This window comes from Megalops cyprinoides, chromosome 13 (genome assembly GCF_013368585.1).
Source record: "Megalops cyprinoides isolate fMegCyp1 chromosome 13, fMegCyp1.pri, whole genome shotgun sequence".
Taxonomy (NCBI): domain Eukaryota; kingdom Metazoa; phylum Chordata; class Actinopteri; order Elopiformes; family Megalopidae; genus Megalops; species Megalops cyprinoides.
Genome location: NC_050595.1, coordinates 6,628,944 through 6,651,209, shown reverse-complemented (window position 1 = coordinate 6,651,209; position 22,266 = coordinate 6,628,944). Strand labels below are relative to the sequence as shown.

At 43.9% G+C, this 22,266-nt stretch overlaps 1 protein-coding gene across 1 annotated transcript; it reads right to left on the bottom strand.

The window, feature by feature from the left end:
- Positions 1-2,511: 2,511 nt before the first annotated feature.
- On the bottom strand, positions 2,512-20,030 carry LOC118788553 (neuropilin and tolloid-like protein 2). Its single transcript, XM_036544582.1, has 9 exons — positions 19,627-20,030; positions 13,972-14,028; positions 13,529-13,672; positions 10,128-10,376; positions 9,277-9,324; positions 8,712-8,839; positions 6,763-6,991; positions 4,401-4,514; positions 2,512-4,097 (listed from the first exon to the last, which is right to left on the bottom strand). The coding sequence occupies exons 1-9, from the start codon at positions 19,634-19,636 to the stop codon at positions 3,490-3,492; spliced, it is 1,587 nt and encodes a 528-aa protein (XP_036400475.1). The 5' UTR covers positions 19,637-20,030; the 3' UTR covers positions 2,512-3,489.
- Between the last annotated feature and the right edge of the window lie 2,236 nt (positions 20,031-22,266).

The following is a 22,266-nucleotide window of genomic DNA, read 5'->3' as shown; positions in this document are numbered from 1 at the left end:
AAACTTCATGCAACCGCTCACAGAGAAACAGTTCTTTTCAGGCACTTTATTATATGGCCAGGTCCAGAATCACCCCCTAGTCCTTTCTTAATGCCCCCTCAAATATGTGAAATGATTGGACGGATATCAGCAATATGGTAGTAGCTCCACCTTGTCCTCTGGTAGGCTTATATTAAGATATTAAGCCATATTGCTTACAAGTATATAGTCCTTTCAAATCTTTAAGGGCAGTTATGAAGAGCCAAGGGGATGGGATTATGAACTGGTTCTGGATTGGGCCTATGGCTGTCCAAATGGTAAAGAAGTGAGTATTGCTGCTGTAGCTGATCTACCACTTAGCGTCAGGGTGATTTGATATCTTTTGTGATGTACATTTCTGTGGGCATCTCTAGTGACTCTCGTGAAGCTACACTTAGAGCTAATATACTCTGCCATTCTTCAGAACTTGCTGTGTTTTTCATTGATGGTCAATTTGAGAGCACCAGAGAGGAAAGCCATGTAGAAAGGTCTTTGAACTACATTGATTTGTAATGAAAGAAAATCACTGCTTCTGCGTACAAGCTTCAATATCTTGAAAAAATTTTGAATATAATTACTCAAAAAATGTCAAATTTAGAGAACATTTGCCCTCTTACTTAGTTTGAAAGGTGCTTGCAATCATATTGCTGGTGTTTGTTCTCTCATGTGTGAACTAACGGTGGTCCAAAAAGTAAAAGGGGCCAGTTTAATCATGTATACCTGTGTCTTGTAGTGCAGGTAGTGTATGGCCATTCATTTGTTTGTGTAGTGGCTGGTTTTCCACTTTCAGCTGAATACAGGTAGACAACCATCTACTACTTTTAACCACGATGAATTACATAGCCTGTGATTTACTACATTCCATCCATTACATAGTCCTATAATCCATTTATATATGGATGAGTATTTAATGGAGTGATTTACATTAAGTTTGTGAAACCTGAGTACAAGTCAAAATCGCTAATTACTTTAGCAATCTGTCATTCCAATTTAATGGAGATTTGTTGTTTGCATTGACCCAACCAGACCTTGATCTTGATCTTTGGTTCCTTGTTAATTATGCATTATTTATGTAGCATTTTATTTATGTGGTTCATTTATATGGAGTAGTTAGTTAGCATGTAGTTTAACTTGGTTGTCTATGAAGAGCAATGGCTACAATAATAGCTTCCTTATTTAGTAGACAAATGACATCTGAAGAGCACTGGAACTATGTGCAGTTTGTTCACTGGCAAAATCATTTATTATATGTCTTTTATTTTTATGTTGGCATATTCTTTCATGAGGATTGTAATGATAAAAAGTTGTGTGAGGATGGACATAGCTTCACTTTAATCAAAAGCAAGACAGTCCAAAAGGTACTGGTGGAGAAATTCCACCTAACATGTGGTGAAATTAAATTTTTATGAAAAGCACAAATCCCCCAAGATTCTTGTTCTTTTCTTTATCTTTTATTGAAACCCCATATGAACAGGCCCAAGTGACATGCATTGTATTGCAACCCTGTTTGTGGAATGAGAAAACCTGTTCCAGGGTAACTGTGTCACTCCTGAGGTCCTACAAGGACTGAAGCTCTTTCCCTTTCTGTCCTCTCTGTCTTTTCAAGACACTCTGAGCCAGGAGCGGTGCCACAGCATCTAATAAAACATGACAGCTCACGGAGAAAGAATGGAATTACAGTGCCAGTGAGTGACGTTTCTCTCGGCCGTTTATGTAACAGGTTTTGCTCATGACAGGAAACGGCACATTTGATTTCATTATGGCAGGGCTGTTAGGGAGGTAGTAGGTACCTCTAACTCCAATCCAAATTCAAGTTCAAATAAGGGAATGAGAATCAAATCCGTTCATCTTTGAAGGAATGCATGGGACTTTTATAACTCTTTGAAGTGTAGTCATTTTGACAGCATTTCATATGTAGTGGTTTCAAGATGTTACATATTTATTTTTCACGTTAGCCTAGTAGATGTGGCTTGTCTGAGGTGAGTGCAGACCTTACACTCTTTGACCATGTTATTTATCTGCTCAGCTGTATGTTTGACCTCAGTACTTCAGGTAAAGTACCTTACTCAAGGACACAAGCTCTGTGCCCCAACACAGATTTTAAACCTGCCCCTATGCAAACACAGCAGCAGTCCCACCTTCATAACCATTACACCAATAGTGTTGTTTTCCAATGGAAATGACATGAAGGGCATATCCGGTCAGAATAACAAGAAAAATTAGAACCGTACATACTAAAATATGTTTATTTACTGTCTATTGTGGCCATAACTTCTCAGCAGCAAATGTTCAGTTCAGACTCAGCCTTAAGAGTGCCAAAATGCTCAAATCAGACATGAAAAATGGAAGGAAGCTGCCTTCAACCACAATGTCAAATATGGCTTAAAAAAGACTTCATTGATCTTTCCATATATATTTTAGTGTATTACAGCATATATTGTGAAATATATGTAGTTAATAAAATACATTCTATAACATTGGATGGCATGGAAATGACATTCGGCATACATTTAGGTCATATTCTATTTAATTTCACTTTTTACTTTAATGTGTACTAACATCTGTCAGAGTTATCCCATTTACAATTGTCCGTGCATACTAAAACCCAGATTAATGTATTACAACGTTGTGAGGAACTGGATTTTCAGATAATGTACTGAGCAATGTCTATCCGACTACAGAACCACAGTGCCGCAGCTGCGGTGACATTAATGAACTCACAGACACACACAGGTCAACGCGGTAGGAGATTTTCTTCTTTTTTTTTTAATCGAAACAAAAACCAACAACCAAATGCAAACCAGAAGGCTGAGATGGTGTCTGTCGGTGATGTGCAGCGGGCCTCGTTAGTCAGCGTTCTTTCCCCAAATTTGAGGCCAGCTGCAGGGCTCCTCACACATGCATTCACTTTGACAGACATTTCATTTACGCTATCATCATCACAGATGCTCTGCTTGCTCGCCGCCATCAGTTTAGAGCATGAGCTGCACGGATACACTCATCTCTAAATAGGGTGGATGGGTTCATTAAATCATCCGTACCTGCAATCAGCCCATCCAGTTGACAGACAGATCAGTGGGTCTGTGCAGCACCTACTGTGAACTGATGCCCATTAACAACCTTATTTAGGGTCCTTGTCAAATTGTCTGACATAAGAGTCATGAAGTAAAAGCCAAGCAGCAACGAGACATCTTTTTAATAATAGAAGAGAGAAGAAATAATGTGTACAAATAAATCACAGTCCGCAGAATCGCATTGTGAAAGAGTAGTGTTCCGGCAAAACCAACGAAAAGGTGCAAAAAATGTCAGTGCCGCTGCTTGCCAGCAGCGCAGTTTATGCGATTTTAGGCTCACAAAGTAGGCCAGTCCAGCATGTGGGAAGGTCGTCCCGTCCGACCGAAAAATGGGAAGGCTCAGAGAAATAAAGGGGTGGGGTGGTCGGATCCCCCCCTCTCCCTCCCCCCCTCTTCCTCAGAAGTCCATGGACATGGAGCGGGGCTGGGCGGCGTCGCTGTTGTTGCGGTGGCCGAGGCCCGCCCCACGCACGTAGATCTCGCAGGGCACCTCCTCCATGACGCGGTCCTCGATCACCTGCTCGGCGCAGTCGTGCGCCGCCTGCTTGTAGCCGTAGCAGCTCTTCTTGTAGGTGCTGTTGAAGGTCTTCATGGGCGGCGGCTGGGAGAAGTCGTTGCGGTAGGGCAGCTCCATGGAGCTGAGCGTGGTGCGGCTCTGCTTGATGCTGGAGCCCTGCGAGCCGCAGTGGTGCTCGTGGACGCAGCGGGAGGCGGTGGACGAGCGCCGGAGCTTGTGGTAGCTCTCCAGCTCCTCCGAGAGCTCGGCCAGGTCCGAGGAGAGCTCCTTGTCGCGCAGGGAGAAGAGCTCGTAGTGCGGCGGGTCGAAGACCTCCTGGAAGCCGGCCTTGTTGAAGGCGGGCCGGCGGGCCACCACCTTCTTGCGCGGCTGCTTCATCTGGACCAGGATGGAGATGATGAGCAGCACCAGGACCACGCCGGTGGACACGCCGATGACTGTGCCGTGGGTCTTGGTGATCTGGTGGAAGAACCCCCTGGACTTCTTCTCTGTGGGAGCAGATGACATTTCTTTCGTTGGTCACATTTCTCCAGCACTGCCCTCCATGCACAACATCCATGTCTTTTAATGTAAACTAGCATGCAGAAAGCCAGTCATGACAGACCTGTTTACACGAACTTTGAAAGCCCTCTCACAGTGAATGCTGCAGTACCTTGCCTGAAAACACTGCACCTGTTGCACTCATGATAGTGTGAGGCATGGAGACACAGCTCAACCCCCTGCAGTACACACCTGGCTGGGTCACACCCACGGTGAGGTCGGGAAGGGGTCACAGGTCAGAGATCACTTACCCTTGCAGTGGTTCTCATCCCAGGGGTACACACAGTTCTGTACACCGTTGCAGACCAGAGAGTTGTTGATGCACATGTTGCTGTGGCAGAAGAAAGTGTTCCCTGTACAGGGAGCTGCAAGACATAACCGGGACAGGCATCAGAAACAACAGCAACCAGCAGCATTAAAAGTTAAAGCAGCGTGTCTACAGAGGGGACAAGGACCAAATCTGGAAAGTCCTAAATGAAACAAGACCATCTATAATAATCTACAGACACGGTAAAGTCGTTAAATGTGCCCTCTACATCTTGTGAAAGCAGTCGAAGTGAAGAAGCTGAAGTCTCTGAAGCGCATTAATCTAATCGTCATGCTCACCAGGCGCGCAAGACGGTACAGCACCCCGAGAATTGCCGCGGCTAAATTGGCTTTTAAAATGCAAGTCGCGATGCGGGAGAGCGGGCCGGTAAACGAAAGCGACAGCCGAGGTCTGGGAGACGGCTCTGTCGGCGGTGGGTTCGGCGCGCCGAGATGGGGCGTCCCCCTCGCACCGGCAGAGTCGCTGCGCCACCGTCGGCAGAGCGACACACGCCGGTACTGAGCGCCGCACGGCGATAGCATCGAGGGACGGCCCGTCATCGCTTCTCCCCGCTTAAAGGCTAAGCGGTTCTGACAGCAGAATGAAGAGCCGTAATGCGCCTCCCGTCTCCCGAATCGAGAGGGGGGGACAGCTCCCTCGACTCCCAACTCCTTCTAAAGAGATTAGAGATCCTTCGCCTTCAATCCATTCCTCCGGTGTCAGCCAAAAATCTCTCGCTGCCGTCGTTACAGATGACTTTCCAACATGTTGTGGAGGTCAAAAATAAACTTTATGGCTAAATTAAGTGTTTATGCACAAATTGAAACTCTTAAAAGGCATGATGGGCAATTTTACTCATAATCGACTTTTTCCCCACATCGTTGTATTTTCTATGGTCAACCACTAGAGGGAGGCTGGAGTCGTGTTCATTTATTCCTCAGTGCAGTACTACCACTACAACGACCTTATGCTCTGAGTCGCTGATTAAAATTATATTTCAGTTTGGGCGAAAAAGCTCATTAGATCAAATGTATCAGTGTTTTTCGCTTTACTGATATTACGCATTAGTATTCACTCTGTGTATGTAATAAATAGAGCAATTAATTTTTGAGATTATTCAGGCATTAAAGAAAACCATCAGTGCGGTGCAAGAACAATTGTTGTCTCTGTGGCAATTTTCAGGGCTTTACCCAGCCCTTTTTTTTTATCAGCATCCTTCTTATATTTTCACACACGCCAAAAACATTACACACCAGCCATATCTAAATTAAATTTACAGAGAGTGGGCAACCTATTTTTTTCTCTGTAAAGTTAAAACCCCATAGAAATTATTTCTTAAGCATAAGGTGTTTCTCCCTTACCAGCATTTTAATTCTTATGTATTACGTACTGTGGAATGTATAATGTAAATGACAATAGCATGTATATAATGCATCAGTTTCCATAATGAAAGCAATAATTTAATATATTATTTGGCATATGACATATATGGGCATACAATAAAAAAATCTGTGCAAGTTTTGCCATTTTCCACCTTGCCATGTATAGGCTTTTTCTGTCAGGGCTCATACATGTAATTGGCCCCAGAACAACACAAGGCCCAAACCATTCAAAGCAAGGAGACTCCCCAAAGAAGACTGCTACCATTGCATGATTTATTGAGCTCATCAGTTCCCAATGTATGCGGCCCAATTCCTAAAGATAAACAGGATTTCAAGCTTATGACCGGCTCTTAAATAATGTGCCCTACTTTACTGGACTTAACAATATGAGCATGAAGCTAACACAATGTTAGCACACTAAATCAAGGACATTTTGCTTGACCATGCTCCAGCCACTGACACAGATCTTGCTAAATCTGTTCTGTGACTGTTGCTCTGTTACTTTTCACGTTTGTAAATTGGTATCAGCAGAGGGTCAGTTACACGGAGGCATCATCTAAGTTACTTCTGTTACAATCAGGTAAGGGTGTTAACCCCTGTACTTTCAGCAAGCAAATGAATGTATGTGTATACTGTACATGCAAAACCTAAAACGTCTGGTAGTATGTTCATACACACATGCTAATGCAGTTTGTTTAACTACTATGTTGTTTAACTACAATTCTGGATTCATGAACTCCAGAGTCAGTGATGTGTCACTGTCATTTACTTGATATTCTTTCATGCATGTGTATCAATATTAAATGGACAACTGATTTATTGATGGAATTAACTGTAAAAAATTGATAGATGCTGATGATAAAAGTGCTGAGTAGGGAGAAGAGAGAGGGTTAGGTGTGTGCTGTGATTGGAGGAGGTGCTTACGGTCGACGAATGAGGTGAAGAGCATCCGGAAGCGGCTGAGGCGGCTGTTCTCGTCCGCCCACATGCGGACCACGCCCACCCCGTTGTCCAGCATGACGTCGTTGGCCACGGTGCTGCAGAACTTGGCCTTCAGGTTCTCGATGGCGCTGCTGCCGTCGTAGACCGCCACGAAGTTCTTCTTGCACTCGTTGGAGTGCTCCATCTGGTACTCCATGAAGCGGAGGTAGATCTGTTTGGAGAGACACGCACGGTCTGTTTCGTGACACATGGCCCACAGCAAGCTTAAGAGAGTCTGCAGATAGACCCGGTTCAATCCAAAACAGAGCCCAGCTGTTCCTCAAGCTAAGCAGCTCCTGACCCAATTTACAAACTTCAAACTTGAGCCGCAGGTGTGCTCTGATCCCTGGCCCACCTTGAAAGTCAGAGCCAAGGATCTCTTCAGAACACAGGGCCCTAACCTAATTCAGAACTGAGAACACTGACCCACATCAGAGCACAGAACCTTGACCTGCATCAGAGCTTTATGTCACTGTACATCAGTGGTGCATGCTTCAACGTCCACCTCCTCAGGTCTTGGAGGACATGTTCACACTAAAGGAGCCCTGAACACTATATTGTGACAGAGTAGTGTTGCAGAGTAGATGTGTAACCAGAAGACTGCATGCTAAGTACCAAGCTGAGGCATTGCTGTTGTATCCTTGCGCAAAGTGCTTAATTTGCAAATTAATTTCCTTAAACACATAATGACATGTATAGGCAACAAATAAAATGTGCATGGCCTGCCTTGGATATGTACTTTGCAAACGTATAAAATGATCATTAATCAAATGTTCAGTTGAATGAGTTCAGTCATTGTACTTTCTAATCAGAAAACAGAGATGGGTTCATCTCCTGATGACCACAGTTATAAATACTGTATCTAGGCAGCATATGTAACCGTCACTGTGGAAGCATTAGTGACCCGTTCCTCCACAACAGAGGCAGGGATTTTCATATTTCTGACAGAGTCTGACAGCCATGTGATCATGCGTCTCTCCCTCTGGAAACATACAAGGGGGATTCACACCAATAAACAGATGGAGGAGAGAGAGGAACCTGCCGCTGAGAATGAGCAAAATGACCCGTTTAACACCGCAATTGAACACACAATCTTCACAGAGGAGGGAAAACAGTTTCTGCAGCATCTGTTTTATTTATTTTTATTTTACCTTTGTGCTTTCACAGGGCATTAAACCCGTTCAGCACCCCCCCCCCCCCCCCCCCACACACCCCCCCTTGGCTTTGCTTCACCTCGAAAATCATGTCGCTTTCAGGCGCCAAACAAAGCAAATGATTGCGGAGCGTGAGCGTAAGACGTGGGTGGTCTCAAGGTCGGCTTCCTCCACGGCGGTTTTTGCGTTACTCCCTTGCATGGAAACCAATTATGCGGAGGGGGAGAGGGCCCTCTGCTCACCCCGCTCTGAAGACGCCGGGTAGACGCCGCGGGTCTCCCCATTTATTACACCTGTTTTGCAAACACCGAGAGCTACCGTCTCCGCACCGACGCTCGAGAAGCCGGAGGGCAGGAAGGGTACCGGCGCGTCACGAAATGCAGCGTGTCAGGTGGCGGAGAGAGGGAGTCCAGGCATCGGCCTCCTCACCGTGTTTACAGTGCGCTCGGGACCTGCGATCACAGAGGCTGCTCTTGGCTGCATTCCTGGTACAGCTGACTCTGCTGTTTCCACACCACCGGCCTCGTACCTGATGCTAATTTGAGACACCCTTCACCTTTCCTCAGGAGAGAGACGGTCAGAGAGCTGATGTTCCTCGCTTGTCGAACAGCACCTTCTGTTATAATCAGGGAGTTTCTCTGGCGAAGGGTTCCTCTGTACTGCTCTGTGTGGATGCGGTGTGCAGCGGGCAATGTGATCTCTGTGGGGCAGTGTGTTTTGTGGGGGGTGGGTGCTAACCTTGGATTTGGGCGGGGCGCGGACCGTCCAGATGCAGTCCACAGCGTCGCCCGGTTTGATCTTGTCCTCCTCCTCCACTTGGCTGGAGCGAATGATTCCGTCAGAGCCACCAACCTCGAACTGACAATCTAGCGAGGGGAAGAAAGAGAGGTAGGGAGAATGGGATGGAGGGATGAGGAGAGGGAGATGGAGAGCAGTAGGGGGAGAGGGGAATGGAGAGAATGGGATGGAGGGATGAAGAGATGGAAGGAGAGAGAAAGGAGAGGGATGTGGGGAACAGTAGAAAGACAGAGAGAGATAGAGAGACAGTAGTGAGAGAGATAGAGAGAGGGAGCAATGCAGATGAAAAGAATAAGAGAGAAAGGAGGAGAAATTCAGTTAGGGCGATAGTGAGAAAGAGAAGGACAAGATGGCATGAGAAAAAAGTGAGAGGCAGAGACATATAGGAGAGAAGGAGAGAAGAGAGAGAGGTGGTGTGAGAAAGAGACAGCCGCTGGTCAGCTCTGGAGTGCAGGGAGCGCTTCAAATCCAATCGGACAAACCACTGAAATATTGAAGAGCTTACCTGGAATCGGATTTAAAAGTCCTCCCACGTGAAGATGAAAATCTGGGTCTGAATTAATAAAAAGAGACAGAAGCGCTCAGATATGAGCCAATGGCACCATGCCATTAAAACCAGATGAACCGATTGCAGTCGACCAGTGGCTTCAGTGCCTGCTTACAAGGCTCCCAGTAGAAGACTCAGGGGTCACCACCAATGACCTTTGATTGCATTTTTGATGCTGAGTGACTGATAGACTGACTGAAGTCAGTGATGGCTTAGCTCAAAAATTCATTTGCTAACTCGGCAAAATCTCGTCCCTGATGAAATACAATATTATTCAAGACCTTTAGCTCTGAGTTGTTTTTGGGGTCATTTAGTACTTACAGTACTAATCAAAACTTTGGACACACCCGATTAAGGTAATGGAAAACATGCACTCAAAGACATCTTGATCTAAAGACCTATGCTGAAATGCTTGAAATTTGTTTCTTAGACAAATATAAATAGTGAAGTTCATGCCTATGTATGAATTTCTTTCCCAAATAAATTTTAATATTTTTGCCTATTGTGAAAAATTTAAAACATTATAGTTTTGATTTGTTTATAACACCTTTTGTTCACGGCATAATTCCATGTGTGTCACTTCATAGTTTTCATGTCTTTACTATTATTCTAAAATGTGGAAAATTGTGAAAATAAAGTGATAAAAGTGTGTCCAAACTGACTGGTATTGTAAGTACTAAACGACCCCAGAAACAACTCAGAGCTGAAGGTCTTGTGGTCTTAAGGGGACGATGTATAGGTCGAAGTGTATGAACAGTGTTGTTTAGGATAGGAGATTTCGGGCACAGCCCCTGGGCGGGGCCTCGTACCTGCGATGAAGGCATATTTGACCCGGAACCCGAGGCCCTCCAGCTCCTCGTCGCTGATGAACTTGATCCACATGAAGCGGCCGGTGGAGGTGACCACGCCCGGGCTCTTGGGCCCGCAGAAGCGGTCGATGAGGGGCGAGAACCCGAAGGGCCCGTCCCGAATCTCGATGTGGTCGAAGCGGCATTCGAAGGAGGGCTCAATGTAGTAGGTCTTGTCGAAGGCCAGCTGGATCCTCTGACGGGGGAGGGCTGGCGGGTGTAAGAAAAAAAAAGAGGATGGAGAAGAAGAATGCATGTTGCAATGAAAGTCTTTAATTCAGTAGAAAAACAGTATTGAAGCATGCAAAAAACACAGACTTCGGGTTCAGCAGTGTCGGAGTGAACCCCGAACATTCAGACTAATTCCCATATAAACAGTTTAGGTTGTTCTTAGTGTAAATGAACCGGATCTGTCGCCTGTATGACAATGAAATCGGAATGACATGTTTTCTTAGGTTACACTGTTGATGTGAGTGAATAGACCCTGTCACCTGTGTGATAATGAAGTCACCACATCGGTTTTGAGTAAGCCAGGATACCATTGTTTGAATAAGCCCGGATACCCCTTTGTCTGAGATAGTTCTCGATTGCCCACTCCTGGTCCCATTCTATAATAATTCGCCACCTTGCTTGACCAAATTGTTAAGGTTTCAGCAGAGGTGTGGACCATCCTGTCGGGGTATCTATGATCTCAAGCCCTTTGGGATGCCGCAGCTATTCAAATCAGATCATGCCTGGTGGAATACACATTCTGGAGCAGAATGCTGTAATTTCTTACACGGGGGAAGGAGAGGGGGACAGTTATTTTCAGAGCCTGGGTCCACAGCACAATGTTATGGTACTGCATGGTCAGGCTCATAGGGTGTTCACAGCAGCTACTGCTGAGGTGTCAGACTCTAATGAGAACATTAGAGTCAAATAAGGTTTGTCAAACTTCATGAATCATACATTTAAACCGCAAATCCAATTTAAACCGTGTTTGTTTCCACCAATCAAGCTTCCTCTCCATTCAAGACAGAGAAAATATGAATCTCCATCTCCTATTAGCTCTGACTTTTGTGTCCAAAGGATAATGGTAGCTCTCCTGATCTCTCATCAATGTTCCTCACTCATTTATCAAGAGTGCATACTGTGGATTGATGCCCGTTCTCTGTGTTTAATGAAGGTGTCATTTCTGTGTGTTTCTCAGAGTCATTACAGTGGCATATGTCTGAAGCATAGGACACAAGTATGGTCTATGTGAGATGTAATGTACTATTAAGTAAATAAGATTTAATGTACTATAATGACTGATGAAAAACGGATTCATTACAGGGTGAATGTGATTAAGAGTGGAGCAAAATCAATCAGAGACAAGCCTCTAGGAAAAGAGCTTCCCTCTCCTGTGCTAATGTCCAGGGAACCTATCCCATCCACAGCTTCCGTATATGTCCAGTCAGGAAGTCTAAAACCTTAAGTGACAGGCTGTTAACACCATACCGAAGACAGCCTGGACATGGAGTCAGCAGCCACAGGCAACTGATAGCACATACTGACACACAAACTCAGTTTACCCCCAAAGCACTTAGGCTTGAGTCAACAATTATTTTGTTTCACTTCAATAACAACATTATGGAAGCAGCAGGCACCTGGATGAAGGATAAACATTGTTTGAGTGAGGTACAGATGCACTGCTTGCTTAAACACTGTACATGAATAGAGTGCTGAAATTTAAGGACAAAGCTCACAGCGGTTAGATTGAACGGGGGCGTAAATAACAGTCAGAGGTTTTGAGGTTATGTTTTATGTAGCATTCTCCATGTGAGGGAGGCATCCAGGCTGCACAGAGGAACTTGGATTGCGTGCGTGCGCCAGAGCGCAGGTCAACCTGCAGAGGCTGGCCCTGGGCTGTTATGACAGATTGCTTGCAGGTGTTGCTAACAGCAAGAGCCGCTCATGATAAAACTCCGCCACGGAAGAGGGCCGGCCAGAGACGATATGAGAGATGAAGTCTGTGTCCTGACACTAATGATGTCCGCTTCCCCGGGACACGGCGCGTCACCGGCGGAGGACACGGGGAGGATGCGCTGGGGGGACACAGGGCAGGAGGAAAGGTCAAACTCCAGCCACCGAAGAACGCAGCTCCCAGCACACACCACGACGAGTTCCGCTTCACAGCACACACTCTGCTGTGTGCTCAGCCCGCTGCCCTGCTGCACGCTAGCTGCGCTTAACACCTCACTGAACATGCCACTACATATCGCACAAACACTATACAGTCCGCACCACCCACTGCACACTCATCTACATACGGCACTAGAGCTATACACACTTCACTACGTGCTCTGATACACATCAACATTCCTGTCTACACACTCCACTACACATGGCAAAATGGGGGGGAGGTGGGGGGGGTGAATGTGTTGTAATGTGTGTAACAGAGTGTGCTGAGTGTGTACAAAATGCTAAATTTAACATCCAAACATTCGAAAACATAGCATGTGATATAAAGGGCATTAGGATGTCAACTGTCAGAAGACACTTTGATGGTCATACGTGCAATGTATTCTCCTCATATCATCGGAGCTACAGTAAGACAGTGCAGTTTCTTTCACCTACAAGTTGTTTTTACCAAACAATAACCAGGGCAACACATCCATAACATAACAGCACACAAAGCACAGAAGAATTGGGGTCACTGCCTATATTTTTATCTCTTCATGCTCAGAGACTCCTCGAGAGCCTTCTGTGCCATTGCTAGCACTGTGTAGCATCATATAGTTCACTTTCAGCCATGTCAATATTCACTACATTATTACATTATTGGCATTTAGCATATGCTCTTTTCCAGAGCAACTTACATAGGTTACAATGTTTTACATGTTATCCATTTATAAAGCTGGATAGTTACTGAAGAAATTCTAGGTTAAGCACCTGGCCCAAGGGTACAGCAGCAGTGCCCCAGCAGGGAATTGAACCAGCAGCCATTCGGTGATAAGCCCTGCATCTTACCACTATGATACACTGCTGCACCTATTCCCCTTGGGGTAACGTTTAGACCTTTGTGATTTCTCCCTTTTCAGCTATGATCTTTTTTTTTTTTTACTCTCCTCTGTTCCTGTCCATTTGCCCAGTGACAGAGGGGTGTGTCCTTTCTAATAAGCATTCCAGGAAAACCCATTAGCTGAAAAGGGGAGAAGGGGGTGCATTATTATTAACACCAATAAAGCTTCATTTCCAGGGCACCATGTTTTTTCACTGAGACGTGGCTGAGGTAGACCTAAATGGCCCCACTTTGCCAGAACGCCATTGGCTAATGGAGATGGAAGTCAGCACACTTCGCATAAACAAGCCTCGTGAGGACCGAAAGCACAGGTCGCTACCTTCCAGGATGTAAACACATTCCCTGTTTGGCGGGTAGGTGCTGGGGTAGTTGGGGGAGGTGAAGAGGCCTCCATTTGCGTTCCGTATCCAGGTACCACACTGCCCGTCGTTATTTTTCGCCGTCTCACCCACATTCTGCAGCTCTAAGAATAACCAGAGCAAAATTAAACACTTACAGAGGTGCTACTATGGAAACAGTTAATACAGACTGACATAATTAGCTTTTCCTGCATTTTAAATAGAATGATATGGTGTTACAGTAGAACAATTCTGTAATCAAAATTGTAAATTATCCAGCAAACAAGCAGCCTTTTATGTACAAAGGATACTGACAAAATGTCAATAAAAAGGTTTCTGTGACTACTATTGTAATTAAATATTAATTAATATCACTCTGTGCAACATCTGTGTGACATGGCTGTGAAAACCACGAGAAACAAACCTTTAGTCTTCTGTGCCAGGGCAAACCCTTCTTCAAGGAGTATGAGGAGAACCCAGGCTGAAAAAAAACAAAAAACGGTTTCATTAAGCTTACATATGTTTAAAGGAAATGACAAAAGGTCAAGGACTCTGCAGATATTTTAAAGAGAAATGGAAACACAGAGCATGCATTATGCAACGCAAACCTAGGAGAACTGCGCATATGGGGAAGAAAAATATAGAAAATGATCAAAAATAAGTGCTATAGTTCAATGCAGAGGTGATGCTGCTCACAGGAGGTTGTGTGTCAGCAGTGATGGGGCACTACTAAATAAAACAGCAGCCAGTGCTGAACAGACAGGCCAGCAATATGGCTGGGGAATGTTACCAGTAATGAGAAGTTTCATATAAACAACAATATGTTGCTGACAACTGCGGCAGAACCTCTTGCCTTAAACTGCACAGCTAACATAAGTTCAATCATATCAGTAGTTGTAGTTTGCATAATAAAAATCTTGACCATTACATTAAAGTCAACAATGGAGACGGAAGATATTCAAATGTGAAGTGAAGATATCTGCTACCTCATTCTCTACAAATTTCTGTGTCCCTACAGCCACCTCAAACCATACCATTTCTGTTTTCCTACCGCTATCTCTGTCTACATTAGTGTCTGTGTTTCGATTGCTACCTTAGTCCTTACTAATTTTGGTGTCCCTAGTAGTACCTCAATCCCTACTAATTTCTATGTCTGCTAGTGTTTGTGTTTCTAGTCCTTACTAATTTGGGTGCACAGCACATCACACAGAGCAACTTGCTCATCTCTGATCTGAGATTAGCAGAAGTGGTTTGGGAAGCAGTCTACAAACTCCTTGCCTTCTGCCCTGTGGTGGGCAGAATGAAACTGACGAGTGGCTGACAGCGTAGGACCCCCTGCAGAGACATTGATCGTTCCACACTCCGCTGGTCATGATGGGGACAGCGGTTTGACTCCACCCTCTCCCGCCAGAGGATACTCACTCAGGGAGGACTCCTCTTGGTATTTTTCTCTCACATTGAAAACCAATCAATCAAGATATGCAAAACTTCCTTTATTTGCAGTGATTCATCAAAATCGCACCCATTCCTGTGCGAGCGTCTAAAAACAGCACAGGTCAATAAAAGAAGGGCTGTGTGCTCTGAATCACTGTGCTGTTTAACCTCATGCTCTGATGAACCCATACAGGAAATTCCAAACTAGACGGATCACAAACACACCGCACATCCTGTTTACACACTGATAAATCCTGTCCTTGCACTACATTTTGTTTTCCCCTTGGCATGCCAGTGGCGAAAGGTGGCAGTATCAGTGATTACCTTATTAAATTTTACCCAGGCTCAATTAATTCAGAATGCCACCATTTTGGATGGTGGAGTTTGCTTGCTTCCTAAAACGCTGACAGTTTTGCAAATATGTTCTTGCAGACAGAGTTCATAATAAAAGTGTATTGGTTAGAAATTCTGTCAATCACCCATGAAATGAAACATTTGCGTTGCTAAAATAATGGTAATATTCAAGATTAGGATTATGTCGGTACAGCACATTGGCACTAGTTATTACATTTACATTTACATTTTACATTAATTCATTTGGCAGATGCTTTTATCCAAAGCGACTTACAAGTAAGGTATTACAGCACTGTATAATTCATTGACATATGTTCAGAAGTAGTCTGTTATTTCTGTGTGCACCATTTTTCTGGCGACTTCAGTCAAGCACTTTCCACCCTTGCTTGGTGAGTTGCCCTGGAGAAGAATATCTTCCACGTGACAAACCGTGTCCGGGTAGGAAGGTGTTAACTGCAGTCAGTCAGCTTGGCACCCTCTTGCATTCAAACATGAATCCCTCAATGACGATAAGACTGGAACAAACAGGATAAGGCTTAAAGGCCCGAGATATCATGACGAAGAACAGACAGCGCTGGTACCTTATTATACACACGCGCTGTCAGTGTGAGACCACACCATCTCCGAGCGCACGTCAAAGCCTCCACACTGTCTTTACCAGATAAGCCATTGTTGATTTATGCCAGCTGCTTTTAAATAGGCCACCTCGCTCATATCGAAATGAGCAGCAAGGCCGAGCTTTACAGCCTGCACGGTAGCACTGCGTAATGTACCGGGAGAGAGTGCGGCGCCTCCGATTGCAAGTGGAAATCAAGGAGTGTCATTTCAGCCTGAGAGCAGGCGGGGATGGGGAAAACACACGCATTCAAATGAAAGGTGCTGCGCCAGTTTTCTCAGGCTCTGGCTGTCTGAGGACACCGAGAGAAGGAGATGAAAGGGACTGAGGTTGATTAAAAAAAAAGGGCCGCACAAGTTGTCTGTCTGTCTGCCTCCCTCTCTCTCTTTCAAAACATAGAAATTATTTCAGGGGCTAGTTTTTCAGCCGAACTGCCCGGATTTAGAATGGAGGAACTGGTGAAGAATGGATGATGAGAATCCAGGTTCCGGAATTCCCGAATTTATCAGGACCATGACCATCTGCCGGCTGAGTGCACTGACTTGTTCTCTTTCCTGCTACAAGGGAAAGCATTATATTCTCTCCAAAAAGTCGTATAATGAATACAGCTATATTTCTCAGTGTACTGGTGCAGAGGATGTAAATGTAATATAAGACAAAGTGTGCTATTTATTCAGAATTACTATTGATTTCACGTGCATTTCTGTTTGTTCATGTATAATTCTAATATGAATCTGTTTCACTCTAGGTGCCAGAAAATAATATGGTATTAGCAGTGCATAGAGTCAGTACGGAAAAAAGATGATTAAAGATGGATCACATTTCATGACCAATCAATTTAGACAGGTTGATTTGAATCTAATCTGCTTGTATCCAACGCACAGTAACTCCACGGCCTGCCATACAAACAGAGAATGGGGGAGAGACAGATAAATAGACAGACAGACAGGTGTATATATATATATATATATATATATATATATATAGATAGATAGATATATATATATATATATATAGAGAGAGAGAGAGATAGATAGATAGATACAGAGAGAGAGAGAGAGAGAGAGTCAAACACACTGGGTAAAGAAATTGAGATTTTCGATTTTCCTTTGTAGATACCGTCTCCACGGCATTCGCAAAAAGACGCACAGCACTTCATTGCATTAATGCCATTATAGCTCTTATAGAGAGTAATACTTACTGGATAATTTCTGTATCCACCAAGCTCTTCATATTTTTCGACCTCATGGATGTAAGAGAGAGTACATTATACTCATGCCCGTGCGTAATTTAAATGAATAAGTTTGGACACTTCTGCACGTATTGACATTAAATGCCGCAAAAGAGAGCTCATCCGATAATGCACCAACGACTTTGTTAAAGACCTGCCACAGCGTTAAATTTAATGCTAAATGTAGGCTATTTGTTAGAATTGAACATGATAGTATGATACTGAACACACACACACGCAAGCACGCGAATGCACACGCACACACACATGTCACATGGGCGTTACAAGGAAACATTGTTATTTTAAACATATTTTTTTCTGGTGGGCGGTGGCGGGCAACACGTTTTGTTCAACTTTTGACTGTGCCAGGGATTATCGTATGTTTTACATTGTGCAGCCTACACACCACTTTTCATCACCATCGTACACTAATTCTTACACTTTTTCCTGATATTGGTTATACTCTGAACGCTGTAACCATTTTAGTTAACTGGCATTTCACGGGAGGACTTGAAGTACCCTTCTACGAGGTGTCAGACCCACGATACTCGGACCTATGACGTTCCGCCTACCCAAGACTGTATCTTTACATCAGCAATCTTATAAAAATACCATCCGTAACTGTTCAACATACTTCCTGATTTTTTTTTACATATAGAACAAACTTGCTTTCAATAAGAGTCACCAGTGCCAATGTGGAAAATTATGTTTGTAAAATACTGAAAGTGCCATCGGCATTTAAACCACTCCATGTTGCTACGGCATTTAAACTACTCCATTGCTAATGTAGTAATGTAATGCTACGTTTTTATCCACCCCATCCCCGAAGCACAAGTGTGGGAGAATATGTCTGCACAATTAGCTCCGAGGACAGTAAGACATCAAAAGTAATGTCTACATGCATCAGGGTGGGACGTCCATAATGTGCTACTATCTCTCTTGAGAGAGAATTAATTAGATCGCATTATATAAAGTTGCCTTTGATTCGTTTGGATTGTTACAGGCTATCACCTGTAATGAACTGAACACGTCCATGCACATATTTTTACAACTGTGTTCTACTGAGAGTCTTTCATCCTGAACTACACCTGAATTACAACGTATTCCAATACGGTGCGAAAGGTTTCGGGAGTATGTTGCGATACTAAGAGAGAAACGGTCAAGTGCGCTCGGTCTCAGCGATTAAAAACCAAATAATGAGCCTGATTTGCTTTGAGGTTGCCCCGTTTAAACTGTGACTTTAAAAGACGGGTGAATGTGATAGTGCTTGAGAGCGAGAGTAAATGGTGAAAAATCCACCGACGCCGCGCACTGTGAGGCTCGAACCGCAGCTACGGCTCGTACCCCGGAGTCAGCGGGAGCTGTCACTCCAGCACCATCCGCCGACGCGGCTCTGCTGCGCGCCCCGGAGTTCCAGCCGGAGATCATCTCCAATGCCAGCCTGCGTCTGCGGCCATACAGCCCCAACGATGCGGGCTGGCGAGGGGCATTTATGAAACATATCAGGGCAACTGGTATAGGGGTAACTGATAACTGATATGTGTAAGTGTGCGCAGTGTCAGGGTAATTTAATTTTGCACAACAATCAATTTTGCGTTACTTGACCGGTCCTGATCGTAGGTTTGCTTCCTCGGTTTTCTCGTACATGAACTCCGTTACTACTAACCTTCTACTACGTCTACTACCATCTCCACATTTATTCTTTCTGAACTGTAAATTTCATTCTGTGTCGTGCTACTATAAAACAGTTACAATGTCTGTTACTAAAAATACAGTAAGACCACTACAACAAAATTACTTCTATAACAAAGCAACATAATTTGCTGTCAACAATATGTGTAAATTCCGAATTACTGCAATCATTTTCTATATTGTACTGCTTGTACACCGACGTATCAGTTTTTTTTTCTGCCGTGTGTTTTGCTATTGGCGACAACCTAAGGATGCCGATGAAAACGATTTTGGGACTAAATCTGGGTGCATAATATTATTTGAAAATCACTTATGTGAAGCACTGTGCACAGTCTATGATCACCAAACATGATGTAAATAACTTATTCAATACTGTGTTAAACGTGTTGGTATTAAACTCTAAGACGATAATTTTGCCTTAAAATTGTGATTTTGCAACCAAGGTCTCTACTGTAGGTGGCGATCTTATTCTGAGGTTGGTTTACAGGAAAAAGAGTGAACAACTTGGAGAGAGAGGCGGATTTTCAGATTAGCACTTACTAATCTTTACTGAAAAGCATCTTTTTAAGTAGGGACAAAAACTGCAAACGTTCGAATATTCCAACGAGAGATGTGGCGTTTCCCTGCGTTGTATGACAACCAGTTATGAGTGGCAGACGATGTATCTTAAATTAGCCACACGTTCTCCCGACACATGCAAATACCTTTCCATCACCAAGCACTGGCAGCCCCCTCACTCCGCTCGGACTCACCTCCGTGCATTTCCTCTCCGTGTACAATTCCAAATACGCTCGCCTTCAATAGCCGTGGGACTCCCTTTATTTCAACATTCCGTGGATCCAAATCGCAGAATCGGTCTCGACAAACCCAACTTTATTCGATCGCCTTAATCCCATTGCTCACGCACAGTATAACCCGATCGACATATCCCCCGCGGAAACTAAAAGCTTCAACTGGTACCGAAATTTACCGTGCGCCCTCTTTAATTCCATTAAGAAAGATGCAAAATATTTCCAAACGTAGCTTCAGCTGCCATTGAGACGGTTAACGTAGTCCAGAGGAGTAAGACAGCGGGAGGTCTGCGAGAGACGTGGCACGGAAGAGACCGGAGTGTGTTCTTGGACTGAACTGAAATACTAAATGAGGCTCATTTAATCTGAGGGCGGTTTGCTTGAATGAGCGGCTTGTACGCATGCACCCTTTAGCGGAGTGAACAGTTCCACTGCAAGTACACCCCCCCCCCCCCCCAACAATAATGGACGCTGGTATAATTAGAGAATGAAGACGAAGCGCATGCAGAAGTGAGGGGTAAATAAACTGCTTGCGTCTTTTAATCAAGTGTGTGAAAAGCTCTTTTCGGAGCGTAAGCGGTCAGTTGGTGAGAAATCCTGGCGCAAATGAGCGTGTTTCAAACAGGGACATTCAACACTTCTCTTTTCAACAGGTCACGAAATAAACCGGTTTCTACCAACGATTTGGAAAAAGAAATACTGCAGGCACTTCTGCGAGAAACGCTTAACTTGAATTCATTTAATTGACCACAGATGTACAAATATTAAATAGAAAAAGGTGACCGATCTGTTGCAGTCATGTTACCTTTTCCCTGGAATTAAATACTGACGGAACATAAATAAATACACGTGACTGTGTGTAATAAAAGACAAAATTTCCTTGTGATGATGACGTCCTTGTTTCTGTGCAGGACATACTCATGGATCGCAAATACACACCTCTACAACTGGATGCAGCGTTGTGCCTGCAGCTGTGCCTAACCGCCGCTCTCAACGGTTAAACTGCACTTACCAGCGCATACGACTCTTAAAAATAACCATGGAGTTAGAAAGACCACAACCCCGATTGTTCTGGAGTAACGACTCCTTTCAACTTCAGTGTGGCGTAATGGCTGAGGGCATTGAATCGTAACCAGAATACTGTAAGTTCAAATCCCTCGAACAAAAAAAAAAAAATCTTACCCTGAGCCAACTCGGTGAATATATTCAGTTGTACATATGCAGGGCATGCAAAAAAGTAAACTATATACCGCCATGGATAAGGATGTCTGTTAAGTAAACAAATAGTTAATTCTGGGCGGCTCTCTACACACTCACAGGCAACAGATCGGCATTACACTAGCGTAGAGAAGGGGACCACATCCGTTCAATGTAACGTCGCTAAACAGATGCCTTACGTGCGATCCTTTCACATCATTGATATACGGGATTGTCGGAGTGAATTGGATTGTGGAGGAAAAAAAAAACATCACCCAGATCAATTAACTAAAATAAGTGATAGAATTCGTGGTATGTAGTGGTGTTGGGGGTTATCACTTGGAGCGAACATTGTGATACACTGCTTTGGTAGTTTTCATCTGATTCTGACCCAGATGGCATTAACTCAAAAATGTAAACTACATGATACCCTACCCTATATGATTTCATACAGAAAGCACGAAATTTCAACTTCTAATTAGGTTTTGTGACTTACATGCGGAGAGACTACAGCAGCTTGCAGTCCTTTCCTTCTTGACACATTAAGACCAACAGACCACCAAAACACATTTTAGAATATTATTTATTCTTAAACAACCCATTACAACCAATAATTACACTACAGCCATTCCACAATTAGTTTACACGATGACGTAACGATTTCATCATTCCATATGAACATATACAACGATGTGGAATTCAAATTCAGATAAACACAAACAAAAAAATCACCCGGATGTACAAAAATGTGCAAATCACGACGTTAAAGACAGGTCAAGTGAATTAAGTTTGTAAGCTAATTCAGGATCAATTCTTACACACATGCAAGAATGTGGAAAAAAAACCTGGTACTTAAATACTAAACCTTTTTAATAAAACGCACCCGTCGCCCTTGTATTACGCGTCCCAGACATTCAGTTGCAATGTTAGGTTGGTCAAGCGAAATTCAGATTAAGAGTGCGTGAAAAGCCAGAGCTGTAATGCTTTCATTTTGGCCCTTTGACAGCTTCGTCCTCTCCTTACCCGTGTCATACGATCACGACCCAAAGGTGGAATTGCACATCAAATTGATTATATTACTGAATCTTTGTGGTGTTTTAAGTACCGCAAAGGGTCACGCAGTCATTCACATTATTCAGTCAGCAATGGCACTGGAAGCAACCTAATCAATTAGTGGTGAGACAGGTGTGATTATTACATTTTTTTAAACTCAGTTTTGGATTTATCCCTTACATCAAAATAAAAAACAAGAACTAAATACACACACTCACTCATTCACTCTCTCACTCTCTCTCTCTCTCTCTCTCTCTCACACACACACACACCTATGCACACATACACACGTACACACACATGCACACCAGCAGCTATGCATGCATGTGCGCGCACACACACACACACACA

Bases quoted from the DNA above. Each gene is read 5' to 3' on its own strand.
- LOC118788553 (XM_036544582.1), bottom strand. The intron at 8,840-9,276 runs GTAAGCTCTTCA...TCCCCTCGCTAG, and splicing joins ACTTTTAAATCCGATTCCAG to ATTGTCAGTTCGAGGTTGGT. The intron at 4,515-6,762 runs GTAAGCACCTCC...TATGTCTTGCAG, and splicing joins CTTCACCTCATTCGTCGACC to CTCCCTGTACAGGGAACACT.